At 43.5% G+C, this 16,222-nt stretch overlaps 1 protein-coding gene across 3 annotated transcripts in view; it reads right to left on the bottom strand.

The window, feature by feature from the left end:
• Nucleotides 1-1,750: 1,750 nt before the first annotated feature.
• Nucleotides 1,751-16,222, bottom strand: part of nckap5l (NCK-associated protein 5-like) — a 58,558-nt gene continuing 44,086 nt past the window's right edge. For all 3 annotated transcript variants that reach the window (XM_080899935.1, XM_080899934.1, XM_080899933.1), the window contains 10 exons: nt 15,148-15,216; nt 15,027-15,065; nt 14,809-14,928; nt 12,300-12,392; nt 9,230-12,063; nt 8,275-8,404; nt 7,986-8,058; nt 6,395-6,676; nt 5,758-5,909; nt 1,751-2,988 (listed from right to left, as the gene is read on the bottom strand). In XM_080899935.1, coding sequence (XP_080756061.1) covers nt 2,728-2,988; nt 5,758-5,909; nt 6,395-6,676; nt 7,986-8,058; nt 8,275-8,404; nt 9,230-12,063; nt 12,300-12,392; nt 14,809-14,928; nt 15,027-15,065; nt 15,148-15,216 — 4,053 coding nt within the window. In that variant the 3' untranslated portion in view covers nt 1,751-2,727. The remainder of the gene's footprint in view (nt 2,989-5,757; nt 5,910-6,394; nt 6,677-7,985; nt 8,059-8,274; nt 8,405-9,229; nt 12,064-12,299; nt 12,393-14,808; nt 14,929-15,026; nt 15,066-15,147; nt 15,217-16,222) is intronic.

Genomic DNA, 16,222 nt, shown 5'->3' with positions numbered 1-16,222 from the left:
CTGAGCAAGGTACCGTCCCTACACACTGCTCCCCGGGCGCCCAATGGCTGCCCACTGCTTCACTAAGTGAATGGGTTAAATGCAGAGAGCAATTTCCCCACGGGGCACAATAAAGTACACACACAATAAAGTACACTTTCTTTCTTTCTAACATTTGTCCTCAAGCCTGTAAGATGTTAGAGAGATGTTAGGCCCTTTATTCTCAGTAAGATTATCGCTCACCCTAAGGGGACAGTTTAATTTAAAGAATGTAATTTACATATTTTTCCTCTGCCTTGTAGTGCTGTTTAGCTGTTTATCCATCTAGATTGCTTTGGTGTGACTTACCCAGTTTTTGAGATGTCTGCCTTTTCTTGAGTATAATTTAAATCAATAGTGTTTTCTTTTTGGGGTTCACAGTGTTAAAAAATACATTTGAAAGTCAGCAAAAATGTCCAAAATTATTACCCACTTACTGAAAGAAATCTACAAACATTGTTGTGAGTCATGTCATGGAAGAATTTTAGTGTTAGCTGTATGGCTCACTAACATGGGAGGATGTACACAATAGAAAAGATTCATGGAAGAAACCCGTCGCTTTATCCGTGAGACATAAACATAGTCAAAACATGCTTGTGACAGTCACATGGCTGCAAGCAAGATGTACTGTTTTTGTATCATTGTTGAGTTCTTGGTCAGTGTTGCAGTTACTTCATGAATGTAATCCCTGTGAGCAAAAGGGTCAGGCTTCAGGTTGCTGCAAACACTCTGCTGAGACAGTTTTTTGTACTTTTGGCTCTGTATGATGTCAGTGAGAGTGGGAATTCCTAGTAAGACCATCTGAGGCCCAGAAAGCCCACCGACCTGCTGTCAAATACGTCTTCATTGGTCTGATTTTGAAGCCTTAAAACGAATGTTCTCGCCGTTACAGTCTTTGTGTTTGGAAACTGGATGCGCTGAATAAGAGGTTGATGTGACTAACTCAAAGGTGAACAATTTGTCAATCACAAGTCGTTGATTCAGTTCTTTGTCCTGTTGTATGACTGCATTTGGGCCACGGTTTATTTGTCAGACAGAGAAGAGCACGGCTGACTCGATGACCGCAAGGTGCTGTCCTGTGTCTGCAAAACAGGCCAAAATCATCACCCTCCTACCACCGTGCAACAGTTAGTATGAGCCGCTTGTGCTACTGTGCTGTGTATGACTCGGTGCATCTCCACCAAACATCTCCACTCCAAAGTATTGCGGTTTACTCAAATGCAGCTTTTCAAAGCTAAAGCGTGCTGCCATGCTCTTTTTAGGCATGGCAGCAAACAAGCCGCACTTGTTCAGTCTTTTTCTAATTGTCTTGTCATAAACTTTAAAATGAACACGTTAATTGTGGCCTGTAGAGTCTGAGAAGCAGCTCTTCAGTTTTTTGCAGTTTTGTCTAAATATGGCACTTGGAGAGCGTTTGCTGTGACGTCCACTTCTGGCACGATTGTGGCAACATGTCAACACAAACCTGAATGCTACAGATGAGAAAAACTGCTTGAACTTCTGCTTTCATAGAAGTGCTCACACTCACTGATGATCAGTGAATTTGATTAGCAGAACCTGGCTGGTTACCCTCTATAGAAACAGTAAGGGGGTAATTCGTTTTTCACAGGACTCCACCGAGTTCTATAAAACCTCTTTTTCACAACTGTGCAAATAACACTGCAGATCCAAGTCTGTGAGCTACTACAACCTCATATAGTTACTAAAAAAAAAAAAAAGACTCAGACAAAACTAAATCAAAACATTTTAATTAGAAAGTTGAAAAACGGCAGTAGGTACATAGGACCTCTATTTTTGCTAGGGAACAAACGGCAATAGAGATGATGCAACACAAAATATGAAGATAACCTACTAAGCGAGGAAACTGCAGTTTTCACAGAAAGATTACAAAAAAAAGATGACTGCAAATGATGAACATTTAAAATAAATAAATAATAGAAATACATATTCATTGAATAGTGTAGCCATTTCTCTTATCTATGTTATTATTGCTGGTATATATTACCTTTAAATGTATTATGATTTCAAAACAAACATACTCTGACAACCTTCCTTGGCCGCAAAACAATATCAACATGATCAATAAAATCGTTTATACATTTAAAATCGTGATGCATGAGTTTCGCAATTAAGAGTCACAGACATGAACATTCATTTTTTTTAAAAGGCGCTCCATGTTTTTTGTGGGGTTTTTTTCTATTTTTTTAATACATTATGCGGTGAAATGATGCCAAGAATAGAATGGATGTATTGATACAGTACAGTACGCCATCTGTTGAACCCCTCGCCAATTTTTTCTGACGTACGGGACGAAGCTCCATCTACGATGAGAGAAACGAAAGAGAGGTCACCGAACGACAACTGGGAGTGACAACTTTTTGTGCTGCTCATTAGCTTGGCCATGCGTTTTGTTGTCCTGTACACATGATTTAAAGAGAAGTGTCCACAGTCGAGTCTGATCGTGAAAAAGTGAACAACCTATACGATTTGGGTGGCTTTTGGCTTCACGTTTATTGGAAATCCTGAGGAGATCAATCCATCTTTCCAGTTACAACAGCTGATGAGACGTCACCAGTTTTTTCTTCGCGGATGTCGACGGGGAGCAGTCTTCTTTTCCTCAGCAGCATCTCAGCGCAGCCATCGACCAGGAGACGCGTCCTCCCCGTCGTCGTCGTCCTCCTCCCTCTCCTCCTCCCGTCCTTGGCTGCTTCATCCTTGGCTGCCGCAGGATGACAGACTGTCGTACAGAGAATCGCTCAGAGACTCTGGAGTCTCCAGGACCTGAGGGCGACTTGGGGATAGGGCTTCCTCTGGCCGCTCCCTGAGCAGCTCCAGCCCGGCCTCCCGGCTCATCTCGGGGACGCTGGGTGTGCGCGTCTTTCCCCGGCGGCTCATGCCCGATTGGGCGGGGACGGGCAGGCTGCCTGGATCAACCACCCGGCTGGAGGAGGGGCCGCTGGCCTTCGTGCTCTGAAAGGAAGCAGAAGGATGGGAAACATTTAAGGTCATGTGCTGTCGTCTTATGTAACGCCTTCAGGTGACACTAAAAAAGTGGGTTACAGGATTCATCCAACTGTAAATTTTTAATATTCAGCTGATGAATAATTTGTACAGGGAGAATGTGGCTCTGTGTTTTTTTACATTATGTAAGATGTAAGTGCAGATTTAAAAATGTATCCCTTCTTTTACTGCCTGTAAAGGATTTCAGCCTGTAAGTGACCCAGATAAGTCTTTTTCTCATGCTCTTGCTAAGCACTTTTCATTAAGTACAGAATAATATTCTCATTAAACACTCGTTAACGAAAGCATAATAACCTTCAAAGCTTCTCTGGTTGTTCTTCCTAAGGACTAGTCTCTAGTCTCTGCATTCTTATTCTTCAGTTTCTTAGTCAAAGCTGGGATTGGTAGTTTGAGTTTCACTGCAGATGAAAAATTGATCTTCTTTGAGTTGTCTTGATCAGCGGAGGATAAGAGCTTGTGTCCACAGGAAGTGTTTTTTGCACAATTTTCTATAAAAAGCTCAGCGTCAGTGACACATGGAGTCCTCAGCTTTTATCTTTCCCCAGTTTACGCCGTCAGTGAAATAGTTTTGGAACGGTGCTACACTTGTTAACGTCACTTCTCTTTCACCTGCTGATCGAAATCAAGGCAGGCTGGGACTTGAAACACCGTCAACTAAGGCTGTCACTATATTCAGGTTGTCATGTTACAAGTATGCACTTGACAATACAGTAAACATTCCAATGGCAGGACAATTACAGTTAACAGCAACAGCATTTCTATAAAATGCAAACAGAAATCAGTTTCCCACAACGCCCTCCCCCAAAAAACAACCCTCAGTATATTAGACTGTTAGTCATACAGGCGCAGTTAAACAGTCATTACTTTGCTGAGTTGTTGTCTCCTCTTGTTGCTCCTCACCTTTTGTGTGCGTTCCAAACATTTGGGTAAACAGTAGCTCCTCTGTGGAACTGTGCTACTGTGCCCTGCACCTTGACTCACAGGAGCCTATTCAGGTTTGTGGATGGTCTGATTGAGTCACTGCAGTTTAGTGCAGTCATGTAGGCTTAGAGACCAGTTATTAGGGGGGGGATGTGTGTGGTGAGTAGTTGTGGAGAATAGCAACTATGGTAGCAGAATCAACTCATAGTATCAATAATAATGCTTAATAATATCAATATAAAAATATCAGTATATCAATGTAACCTTGTCAGGTCAGTTACCTCTGAGAAACTTCTGGTCTCTAGGAAAAAAATACTATTCCCCCACTGGTTGACAAGGGGTTACTGGCTGTCATGTATTGTGTCAAAAACCTCATTATGATTGCTTTTGTTGCTAGCAGATTCCCACAGTCATTGTAGTGTGTATAGAAGATGCCAACTTGTCTGCAAACACTTGTAATTTCTCACTAAGTGGTTGTGAGACTGTGTGACACAAACCAGAAACTCAGTCAAAGCAAAAGCGGCGTCTTTGGTTTAATCGGTAAGGTACAGCTTTTAATTTGAAGGCGAACAGTCTCCCTTTCTTGTTTGCGTTGCAGTAATTAGTTAGATACGATTTGCAGACAAGTCGATGTCTTTCATGAGGATGGGTAACTGCAGCAATCTGCTAGCAACCAAAGCAATCACAAGGTTTTTGTGCAACACTTCTTTGTGACGTTTTTCCCTAGAAAGGGCCTGTAACTGGGGCCTTGTCCGGGATGATAGTAAAGTAATAAAGTTATATGGATAAAATAAAGCTCATAATGATGTTTACTGACAGGAAATAAAATAACAAAAAACTGCTAATGATATATCACATTATTACTGATAATGTGAAATTTTTTTTGCTACAATAATTATAAATTGAAATTAGTGAAATAAATTAATTTCCAAAGCACTTCCAGGCCCAATAGTCAGTCGTGGTAGAGGATCGTGGTCGTTACTGACCAGCCAGTTATTTATGATCTACGAACAAAAGCATTTTCGTCATGTGTTGCTTGAATTGAATGTTGCTTCTAACCCTGCAGAGGTGTTCCAAACACCGGAACTGATAAAACTGACAAAAGATTGAAATTTCTTCACCACAGTAAAAACAGGAAACGATTTCAAACTCCTGACACGTGCACAGCTGCTCTCAAGCACTGCAGGTAGAAGCGAGAAAAAAAAGCGTTGATTAATTTGATGGCAGAAGAGATTTCTGCGTCGCAAACCAACCAACAGTATAACCTCTTGATTGATCAGCCAAACAGCAGAAGTGCCGTGCCTAACCTTTCCCGTAAAGTGAAACGTCGTTGTGTTTTCTCCTTTGTTGTTGTCGTCTATGCCCCTCAGGGCCACCGTAGTTCTGTAACCTAGCAACAACAAGTGCTCTGAAAATGAGGTCATGGATGCTTCCACTGCAAAAAATAAATAAAAAAATGTTGCTGTGGACTCAGAACCAGAGTCTTGTGCAGATGTTATGTGCGCACCAAAACAGAAAAATTAGCTCATCGGTCAGGAGTTTTTCTGACTCAGGAAGGGCTTTTTGTTGGTTTCTGTGGATGCTGTTAAACATACAGTAAAGGCGGTGATTCCACATGACCTTAGCTATCAGAAATCTTTGCATTCTTCAGTTATTTCTCACCATTAGTTAATGAAATACGTCCATTATGCCTGAGTACATCAGCAGCTCTTTCTGTGCTACAAAACAGTCCTCACAACTTCGTTTGAAGACGATAAAAGGTGCATTTGAATAACAGTAAAACCACAGTATGCCTACCCCTCTGAATGGTGATCCAAAGGATACCGCCTCCTCCTCTTCCTCCTCCACTGCCAGGTACACCTCCGCAGGTCCTGCTGGAGTCTTCAGGTTGGGGAAAGTCCAAGTCTTGGAGCGAGGCGAAAACATGTTCCCTCCATGTGCCTCTTTGTCTGCAGATGGAACAAATAAAGATGAGTTTGTGTTTCTTGTGCCGAGGATTTTCTCCCGTGGGTTATTACTGAAGTGAATTTAAGAGCACAAGTACTTGTCGAAATTCCCAACATGAGGAAGGTTAAAACTGTTTAAGTGTTAGGCTAAAATGGTTACTACAAAAGGGAATAAATGTGTTTTGTAACCATGCTACTGGAGCTTCATGGCTTTGCAGAGAAAAGGTTTGACCCAAAATGAACCAGCTAAACATTTAAGAGGGATATTGGTGGTTTCTGGAGGATAAAAGTTCTTTAATACTGTTTCCTTTATAATTCTATATTTCTTAGTGTCCTCTTTATGCTTTTATTTACACTCATACCATCCTAAAACACATGAACGTAGGGCTGGGAATCGGCGTAACAGATCCCATTTAAGTAACACTGTCCAACAACCTGACCTCTTCCATCTGTTATTGTTATGTCTAAGTGGGGCGGAGTGTTGACACCTTCGCGGATGACGCCGGCTGAGCCTCTTCCCTCCAACACGGACCCGTACTGAATGGTGGGAATCAGCTGCTTGTGTGGAGCGTAGCAGTCCTCCTGTGATGTCAGCTCTCTGTCCAGGGTGCGAGCTCGCCGTCCGGCTCTCCCTGGGGAGCCACCGCCGGAGTGGTGCTCGGCTCCGCCCTTCGTCTTAGACAGGCCCCGTGCAGCTACACCGCTACTGCAGTCGGGCAGAGGGAACGTACCGATGCCGCTGTCCAGGGTGTAGGTGGAAGCACCGGAGCCTGCGGAGGAAAAACACGGGGGAGGGAGATTCAGCAAATGTGAATTAATGAACTGCTTGCATAATTTAAGAATTTAGAAGAAAAAAAAAAAAAAAGAAAAAACTTCACAAAGCAAATGTGTAAATTGGTGGCGTCCTCATTTATTTGATCTTTTACTGCAGCCTCAGAATGAGTTCCCCTCGGGGGTGTGCCCTGTTTGTTCACCTTTGATATGCTAACAAAGGTGTGAGGCAGCTTATTTCCCCTCAGTGTTTCAGTCACGCCCTCATGGAGCATCGCTGATTCTCAGTGCCTGAATGTGTGATCATTTACACAAATAATACCGCAAAAATACTGAAAGTCCTTAAGGAAAAGTGTGTAATTATTATCTACAAAAAACATGCTTAAATTATAAAAAATAAAAGTACTCAGTGAAAAGTACAGATATTAAATGATTGGGGATTAATACATTATCTACTGTGGTTTAGAGAGAGATACCTATTTCACAGAGGTATTGAAGTTGATCGTAAAATGATATGTCTAATCGCCATATTTCTTTTTTTTAATACTCAAGTTTTCAATGCAATCATCAGCTGCCCTATCCTGTCCTCAGAGAAGGAGAAAGCAACAAACACAATCCATTTACTGTGAATGTGAAGCCCGGATGACACGAAAAGATAAACAAAATTAATTGACCGTTGAAAGGTACTAGTTCAAATTCTTTTATTTTGAAAGTCTTTGGACTACTGTGTAAGTCTTCAATATCCTTCAGCTGGTGTAGAGGATCCCCATTCACCTCTGATGGGACAATATTTATAATATTTAAAATGTATAATATCTAATATTATATAAGCTCTAATACTATTGCATAACATCGAAATGTGTTCAGCAAAGTTTGGTAAAATGTTCCAATCTGAGGAAGGGCTCGTAGGATCACAGTAGCAGTGTTTATTTCCATATTCCTTATCATAAAAGCAACATTTTAATATTGCATCCTGTTGGTGTGAAGCTAAGCTAGGCCACTGCGCACAAGCAAAGTAAATAGCAACTTTATATTAAAAGTGCAATATTTTCTCTCTAAAATGTATCAGGGTAGATATATGAAAGATTAAGTAGCAGAAATACTCAAAATAGTTTCATTTTTCATCTGAACGTACACATAGTTTATATTGTTATCACTTTTCTTTCTTTTTTGCATTTAATTTACCTACTTCCCTTCCTCTCTGTGAATTTCTTATTAACCTTACTTCCCTGTGACTTCCACCTAAGTCTATTTTGATCCTCCACAAAGGCTGCAAACCTTTTTAGACTCCCGGCAGACTTATCTTACCTGCAAAGTGTTGAGAGTGAACTGAATCTGCGAGGTTTTCATCTGATGTGATCTTGCCGATTCTTTCTGATCCCTGCATGAAAGAACAACAGAGATGCAGAAAGAGCCGTGACTGTGCGGAAATCTTCAAATCTCAATGCAGGAGAGGATGCCAGGTTTAGACTTGAAAGTCGGTTCAGTGTAAACAGATTCGACTCGATGAAAGAGAGCTCCGTTTTTAATGTCCTCCCTCAGGTTTCTTTTAAACTCTGTTAGTCTCTGAACTGCAGATTAATAAGTAAAGAAATACCTTCTCCATGTCGTCGTGACTGGTGGTGTGACTGATGATGTCGCTCTGCTGGGTGAACACCGGCTTCGACGTCTTACAGTCGAACGACAGCCGTCGCTGGGGCACGCTGATCATCTCCTTTCCGTCCACTCTACATTTAGAGTCAGAAACGGCTTTATTGGCCAAGTCTTTGCACACATACAAGGAAGTGGGCTCTAGCTGTACACGGTTTACACAGCTTGGATTTGTTTTGTTTTTAAACCACACACAGGCTGATTAAAAAAAAATAATGACGACGTCTTTGATTCCTTTATTTAGACATTGAAGACGTTTTACATAAAAAGCAGCATTCATGTGATAGTTGGTGTAGGAGAGGAAGAGCTGTCACTGCTGGAAAACGCTGGGAAAGATTCATGATATATCTCAGTGGAAAGTTTCCTGTTTTCTTCCTGCATTAATTATGGATTTTAAAACGTATTTAATTAATGACCGTCATCAGCATGCAGGAGGACACTTGCACTGTCTGCACCGTGAATTTCATCATTTACTAGGCAGAAGACTGGGCTACCTTTCATTCATTATTCAAGGTATGTGGTATTAATGAAAGTTAATAAATAAAAAGGACAAGGGGAGCTGGTCAGATTATTACTGATTAACTTTTTTTTGAAAGACTAACATTAAATAAAATCTCCCAGCACTCAGTGCAAGTTGTCGTATTTCAGCAGTTTCTTGTTTTAAAGGATGTTTACAGTGATCTTAATCCCTGGATATATATGCAAAAAGCTGCTCCAGGCTGGTGCTTGCGATTAGTATTCAAATGCTACTTGGCTTCTACAGAAAATAATTCTTGAGTTGAGACCAACATCTATAATTGATTTTGCATGTACTAAAAGCGGCTTACATCTCTGCCAGGAAGAAAGAAGAAGTGTACTTTCTTAAAATATTACATCTCTGATGTCCTTTCTTGAGTCCTCACCTGTTTAGCAGCTGTTGCATGAAGTTGTCAGAGCGCGCTCCCCTGTACATGACCGCCAGCTGTCCCTGAGCTTGATCCATCACCACCTCACACGAGTGACCCCTGCCTGATCTCTCCACATAGGCCCGCTCCTCCTCCAGGGCTCTCCTCAGCCCCTCGGCCTTCTCCATCAGAGTCGAGATGTTCAGACCTTCCACGCCTTCTTTACACCTGGAGGCCATTTTCACAGAGTCCCTGCCGACCGAGGGAATGTTTATCTTCCACTCCTTCTTCTCCTCCTTTGCTTTAGTGCTGTCGGTCTTGCGGCTCAGCGCGGGGAGTTTGCTCTTCTTCAGGCCGAACCAGCTCGCGATGCCGTTGGAGGCCTTCTGCTTGACCTCTCCGCCCTGCCCTCCTCTGTCCTGCTCCTGAAGTTTCAGCACGTTCTCCTCGATGCCCTTCATCACCTTCTGCTCGATGGCGGATTGCAGGGTGGAGACCGGCAGCGACGGCTTCTCCACCTCAGATGCCGGAGGTCTCGGAGGAGGCGGCGGGAGGCTGTCTCCGTACATTGGATTCTTTTTCCCTTTCCCGCTGATCTTGGTCCTCTCCTCTGACTTGGACGAGTAACGCGGGGCCTCTGCGGACTTGCCCCCTCTGTGGACGGACGGGCCTTGGCAAGGTTTGGACGGTGACTTTGGAGGGATTTTGTTGGGGCTGTTGCTACTGTGAGGAGCGATGCTGGCTTTAACGTTGTAGGCCAGATTCAGGGAGCCAGGACACTTGATGTTGTTGCGTAGTACCTGGGGAGCATCTGTGTTGGGTGACGGCAGGCCCATTTTACTCTTCGGTCCCTCTGGCTTGGTCACACAGAGTTCTTGTTTAACCAGTGCGGGACCAGAAGATTTTACTGGCTGCTCATAGAGCTGAGATGACCCCGGATACTTCAAACCACCACTGCTACCTTTAGGCTTACCGTCCGAAGAGTCTGTGAACTTTGAATGTCTCTGTTCCTCCTTGTGGATCTCTGCCGTCTTGCCTCTTTCTTCTCCGTAGGTGCCTTCATTCACCGCATCAGTGGGCCTGAGGCCGCCTTGTAAATCCTCCGAGCTCCTCAGCTTGCCGAGCGCAGCCAGTCTGTCTTTGAAAGCGTGGTGACTCGAGTCGGCCTGAGATCTCGCCGCCCCAACCGTAGGCCTCTTGGGAATGGACGAGGAGTCACTCCTCCTGGTTGGAGGTGCAGGCGGACCCTGAGTGACCTCAGAGCTCGCTATGTTCACCTCCCGTGTGTGCCCATCCTGCTTCTCTCTGGTTTGTGAGTAGTTAGTTTTGCTCTGAGCTTTGCTGAGGGCAGAGGAGTTGGGTAGGCTGTGATGATTAACCCACACAGGGCTGTCTGAATCCTCTTCATCATCTGATGTAGACTCTGATGTCGATGAGGACGACTGCTTTCGCTGAGGCGCGGGATTCAGGACGCTTTCTGGTAGCGATTTAACAAGCTTCCTCTCACCAGCGTTTGCCTTAGTTTGAGATGGAAGAGTGGTTCTTTTCTCCTGACCCTGGGTTGGTTCCTCCTCTTTAGAGCCGATGGACATGTCACAGACATTTTCATAATGAGGGACCCTCTGAGAAACTTTGGGTGAGGAGGAGGGAGCGCCGATCTTTGAGCCCACAGTGGGTTTAGGTGCAGACAGGCTGCTATAGCTTATTTCCTTAGCGGGTGGGGAGCAGGTGTCTTCGGGCTGTGGAGGGGAAGTTGGTGCCGAGTGTGTGGCGGGGTACGACTCGGACCGGGCGGGTGGAGGAGGGGGCTGCCTGCACCTCTCAGTGGTGGTCGCTCTGCGTGTGGGAACAGGCGAGTGGTAAACCTCGTAGTTATTGGTGCGGCAGGGGATCCTGGAGTTGCGAGTGAGCTGAGGGCTCAGGCGGACAGAAGAGGTGGGAGCCTGCGACTTCTCCCCCATCGAGGGAATCTTTAAGAACTTGAGCAGTTTGGATGGGGAGTTGATAGCAGCGGCTTTAACGTCGCTGAGACAGGAGGGACTGGGGCTGACGGATGCGCTGGCTCTTACACAGGAAGCCTCCGGATCTGTGCCGTCTTTCTCAGGGACGGCTGAGGGTTCATCACCAAATGAGAGCGCCAAACCATTGGGAACGCCATCGCTTGCATCCAAGTCACAGTGGGCCTCCTGTGCAGAACTAGGCAGGTGGGAGGTGGCACAGAAACCAGTGAGCTCTTCAGAGGCACTAGCGTTTAGCTCCGAGTTATCCTCCTCTCCTTCCAGATTCTGACTGGCTGCTTCTGCGATGGATGAGTGGGCGGCGGCGCCCGCTGGTTGCTGGTTGGCTTCATTCTTGGTGCTCTGTTTAGACTCTCCCGCTCTGGTCTTACTGTGACATTCACTCATAGCAGCTGCAGGAACTATATGGCTCTGGGTGGCTTTTGAAGGACTACAGACATGGTTGCATGGCTTTGGAGGGCTCTCTGGGCTCCTCTTGCAGTGTAAACAGCAGGTGTTCCCCCCCTCACACTTCACTGCTCCGTCACCATTCACATGCTGGTGTGTGTCTGTGTCCGAGCAGGAGCAGTGGCAGTGTGTGTGGTGGGATTTGCACTGCAGCGGGAGGGGGTCCGCAGAAGCCAAAACAGCCTCTGTGGACATGAGCACCTGGCTGTAGTCGCAGAAAGACAAGCTCGTCGTGGATGGGTGGAACTTGAGGGGGTCCGTCTCCTCCATCTTGCGCAGGACCTCCAGGATGTGTGCTTTCTTCTTGAAGAAGGGAGACAGGGCCTCCATGTTGGCGGCGGGGCCACGAGGGCCCGGCGAGGCATGTTGTGTGCGGTAGCCATTTCCCTGTGGACAGACACAGATTACCATCAGTATACAGTTCACGGAGAGAGCCAAACAGCTTAATTCATCGGGACCTTTGAGTGCATGCGTACAGGAAAGAGGGCGAGGGAGATTAGAAGTGGAGTCTTTTTTTAAAGCACAATAGTTGAAAGCAAAGCAAATGTCAGAGCGGTTCAAACATCACACGCAGATGGGGATTTTTGTCTGATTCAGAGGCTCTTATGGTTTGTAACAGTCACCTTGGCTTGTGCTTCAGTCTGTGCCGGCTCCACCTGTTTGGCCGAGTCATTGTGCAGCTGTGCATTGTAGTCTGGGAGCGGTCCCGCCTGAACCTGTAACAGGAGATTCATGAGGCAATTATGATGAGACTGTATATGCTACAGGCTATTATATACACAGACGACTGAGAGCTACATTGTCCTGGCATCGGCAGAAACTATTTAGAGTACAGGTGAAAAGAGCGAGCTCCGTACAGGCCCACTGTTGTTGGAAAAATAACGAAAAATCAGCAGCTTCAGCGCTGCACTAACACACAGGTTCTTAAAATATACTGAGACATTATTGGATACCTTGCATTAAAAAACCCCAATAAAATATAATCAATTATTAAATTCCGTTATTAAGCAGTTAAAGTAGTTCAAATGAGCGCCGCTGTGACAGTTTGCAGACAAACTGCAAACTGACTGAGTGTGCAGTCCTGCCTGTTAAGGCTGGTAGAGAAAAGAAATCAAAGTAAAGATATAATTTAAGAACCACGCTGAGGAAAGAAGGAAGTGCAGGCAAAGACAAGACATGTTAGAATGACGAGTGAAAAATTCTAACTTTATTTATTATGGATTTGCAATGTGAGAAGCACTGAGAGGGTGGCAAGTGGGGGATAAATATGGAACAAAGGCAAAGACGTGTGCCGTTTCTTGACGATAATGGAGCTAAAAAGCACTCAGCGAGTGGTGTTCAGACCACTAAAAATATACTCCGCAGCAGTGTCTTTCCAGAAATAATGACCCGGGCTTATAAAAAACTGAACTAAACTAAACAATACAAAACTCATTGTGACTAGTTTTCTAAAGCAACTATTTTCCTTCTATCAAAATAACATCTGCCAACTTTATCGCTGAAGGAAGCGCATTGCTGCTCATCCACCAGCAACAGTGCAACAGGATGTAGGTATCGAGTGCTAATATTAGCTACATGGGTGCTTGTTTTGGTTGGCAAATGGAAACTATAGAAAGAAAAAAGTGTTTACAACAAGGTCTTTTTGATAAATCAGATCATCATAACAAAAAGCATGCATGCTTTTTAACCTCCTAGGACCTGGCGTCCACATATGTGGACATCACATTTTGGGTTATTTAGACCAGAATACTCAATTTTGCTCTACAAGGGCCCGATATCCACTTATGAGGACATTATACTGCTACTGTTCCATCAAAATTTTAAACGAATATCCTCATATGTGGCTCTCATCTTTCTTAGAAATAAAAATTAGGTTAAAAAAATCTGGTAAGTCTTTATTTTTACATTCATCCCGTCCCAATCAGCCCAAATATCAAAGAGAAATTAACAATGCATGCTGGTGGAAGAGTTCGGGACTTAGGATAAATAAATATCAGCAAAGTGCCATTTAGTTCCATTATATTCAAAAGAAAGCAGACATTAAATCTCCACAACTGGCAAACTCATAAAAACGTACTGGATAAAATCCAGTCCAGCTGATAGCCACTTGGGTCCTAGATTCAGGTGTTTGCTTTGTGATTTTACTTCACACACTGTCAATAGTGACACGAACACAGAACCATAACCATAAGGGACATTTGCTTCACAGCAATCTTCTTTTAAGGTGGACCTTTAATGTTTTCCAGGTCTATATTATTATTATTGGACTCTTACACTTCAAGATAATCTTCATTTATCTCATACCGAGCCTTTGGTGCACCTGCTCTCTGAAACGAGCCATTATATCTCCTCTCCCTTTAAGCCAACATTCTCAAACACAAGTTTGAACAATAGGTGGACGTTTAGCCAGAGCCCTGTGCCCGAGATGACCATATCAGGGACCGACATCATACAGAAAAGAGGAGAAAAAAAATGTCTGAAACAGGGAATTACTTGTTGGAATTACTTGTAGATACAATGACCTCATAATTTTCATGTATAAACAGTATATATGAAATGTATACATGACAGAAAATTAGGAACAGTGACGCATTTTAATACTGTGTGTCGTAACAAATACGTAACACAGGAATTATAGAAACACAATGGAGGGTTTCTGTTACAGTCTTTGGTAAAAATGTCTTTTGTTTTCCAACTGATGCAACAATCTTTGCCGCTTAGAAATCCTGCGGCTGTAAAGGCGACTTTAGAGATGGTCCGGCACAAAGACTCAGTCCTCTATTTTATGTTTACCAGCAGCTCCAAACACAGCAGGTTATGAGTATAGGAGTGGCTGAAGAAAAAAATATTTTCCTTAGTGTTCTGCAAGTTCTGCACTGGGAATCTGATGCTTTCATACTGGTGGACTGCAGAGATTGCTCTGCACACAGACTCATGCCTCTAGCTCATTTAATTTGCAATATGCACACCAGCAGAAACAGAACCATCAGTGCACTCACAGCCTGCCAGCTAAGCTTTGTGCAGCCTGCAGCAGAAATAAAGTGCAGCTACAGAGATCTCATAAACTCGGTTATTTCTAGTTACGTATTCAGTATTTTTTTGTCTAAATAGAGAAGAAACGGAGTTTGTTACCTGGTAGTGAGCGGTGGGGTGGTTGGGTAGTTTCTGCTGAAAAAGCTCACACAGCGCTCGGTTCTGTCTCTCCAGGTCAAACACCAACATCTTCAGCTTGATGCACTCCTCCCTCAGATCCTGTTCACAGACACAGAGCAGTGAGACACGATGGATGGCGCTGAGTCTATAATCCAAGATAAATCAAACCTAAATATAGATATTTAACTTTAAGTTACCTTTTGATTCAGCAGAGCTTGGACCACATGGTTGGCAACCTGATAGCGTGAGAAAGCATTTACATGAGTTTACGTTTCGTGAGTGACTTTGCAGATTTTATAACTTTCATCGTGGACTCACCTCATCCAAGCATCTCTCGTAAGCTTCTCTCTGACTCTCATTGGCCAGCACGAGAGCTGAATTCTCTGCCTGCGAAGCAAATGATGAATAAATCATGTAAACATGAAAAAAAAACATTCAAAGGTCCCAGTATATGCTTAGTACCCAGCAGACACCAAAACTACCACTGCAGTCCAGTGCAGTAATTTCCCACATATAACATTACAATGCAAAAAAACAGATGTTGTAACATAAAACACAATTTAGATGTTTTCATTATCATCCAACCAGAAAAACCTGTTAGAAGCAAAGCCTTTAGGAGCCATTTGACATTTGGTGTAATGAGCTTATTACCAAGACTCAAACAGAAGAGGCCTGAGGAAGTTACTGATTCCAGTCAAGAAACAGTATGCAAGTTTAGGCACAGTAAAATGTCAATTGGCTGTTTTCACACTGTTTTTTGTGGCTTAAAGTCCCAATGAAAAGCAAATATATATCTTCAAGTTTTAAACGTGTGTCTCTGCGTCCATTCTGCTAATAATGCTCCAGAAAGCAAAATATTAGAATTAAATCATTTTGGTCAAACATAGTTAGATTATTTTATTTGAGAGAAGACAGGAAGTCTGGGTAAAGCTACTGGTTTGTCTGCACTAACACAGGTGCTTTTGCCACATATTACCTTCCCACCCTCAACAATTTATTTTAAAATCCACCCACGTGGACACATGTAAATATGTCACATCGATAAACGTATCAAGGCAAGCTTCCTTCAAGCAGCCTGCTAATCCCCAACAAAAAGATTTTGTTAGCTTTAAGGAGAGCTAGGTGGTGAGTAGCTTCCGCAATTCCAGTCAAAGCTAACCAGCTGCTACCTGTAGAGTTATACTGGAGTGTGCAATGTGCTCATCTATCAGCAAGAAAGTGAATAACTGTAACTTTGTCCTTTAGAACATTAGCAAAGAAGTGTAAACTTAAATCAATATCAATAAATCATTGCAGTCTTTGTGAGCAGTTTCTTTCCTTTGATATCACCACCTTTAGATTTATTTTTACATTTTAAATTTCAATTTGAAGCCTTCACAAAGTCAACATTCAA

The sequence above is a fragment of the Rhamphochromis sp. 'chilingali' genome (assembly GCF_963969265.1).
Source record: "Rhamphochromis sp. 'chilingali' genome assembly, chromosome: 12".
In the NCBI taxonomy this organism is placed as follows: Eukaryota; Metazoa; Chordata; class Actinopteri; order Cichliformes; family Cichlidae; genus Rhamphochromis; species Rhamphochromis sp. 'chilingali'.
Note: the sequence above shows the minus strand (reverse complement) of the source record. Positions and strands in the feature narration are given on the sequence as shown.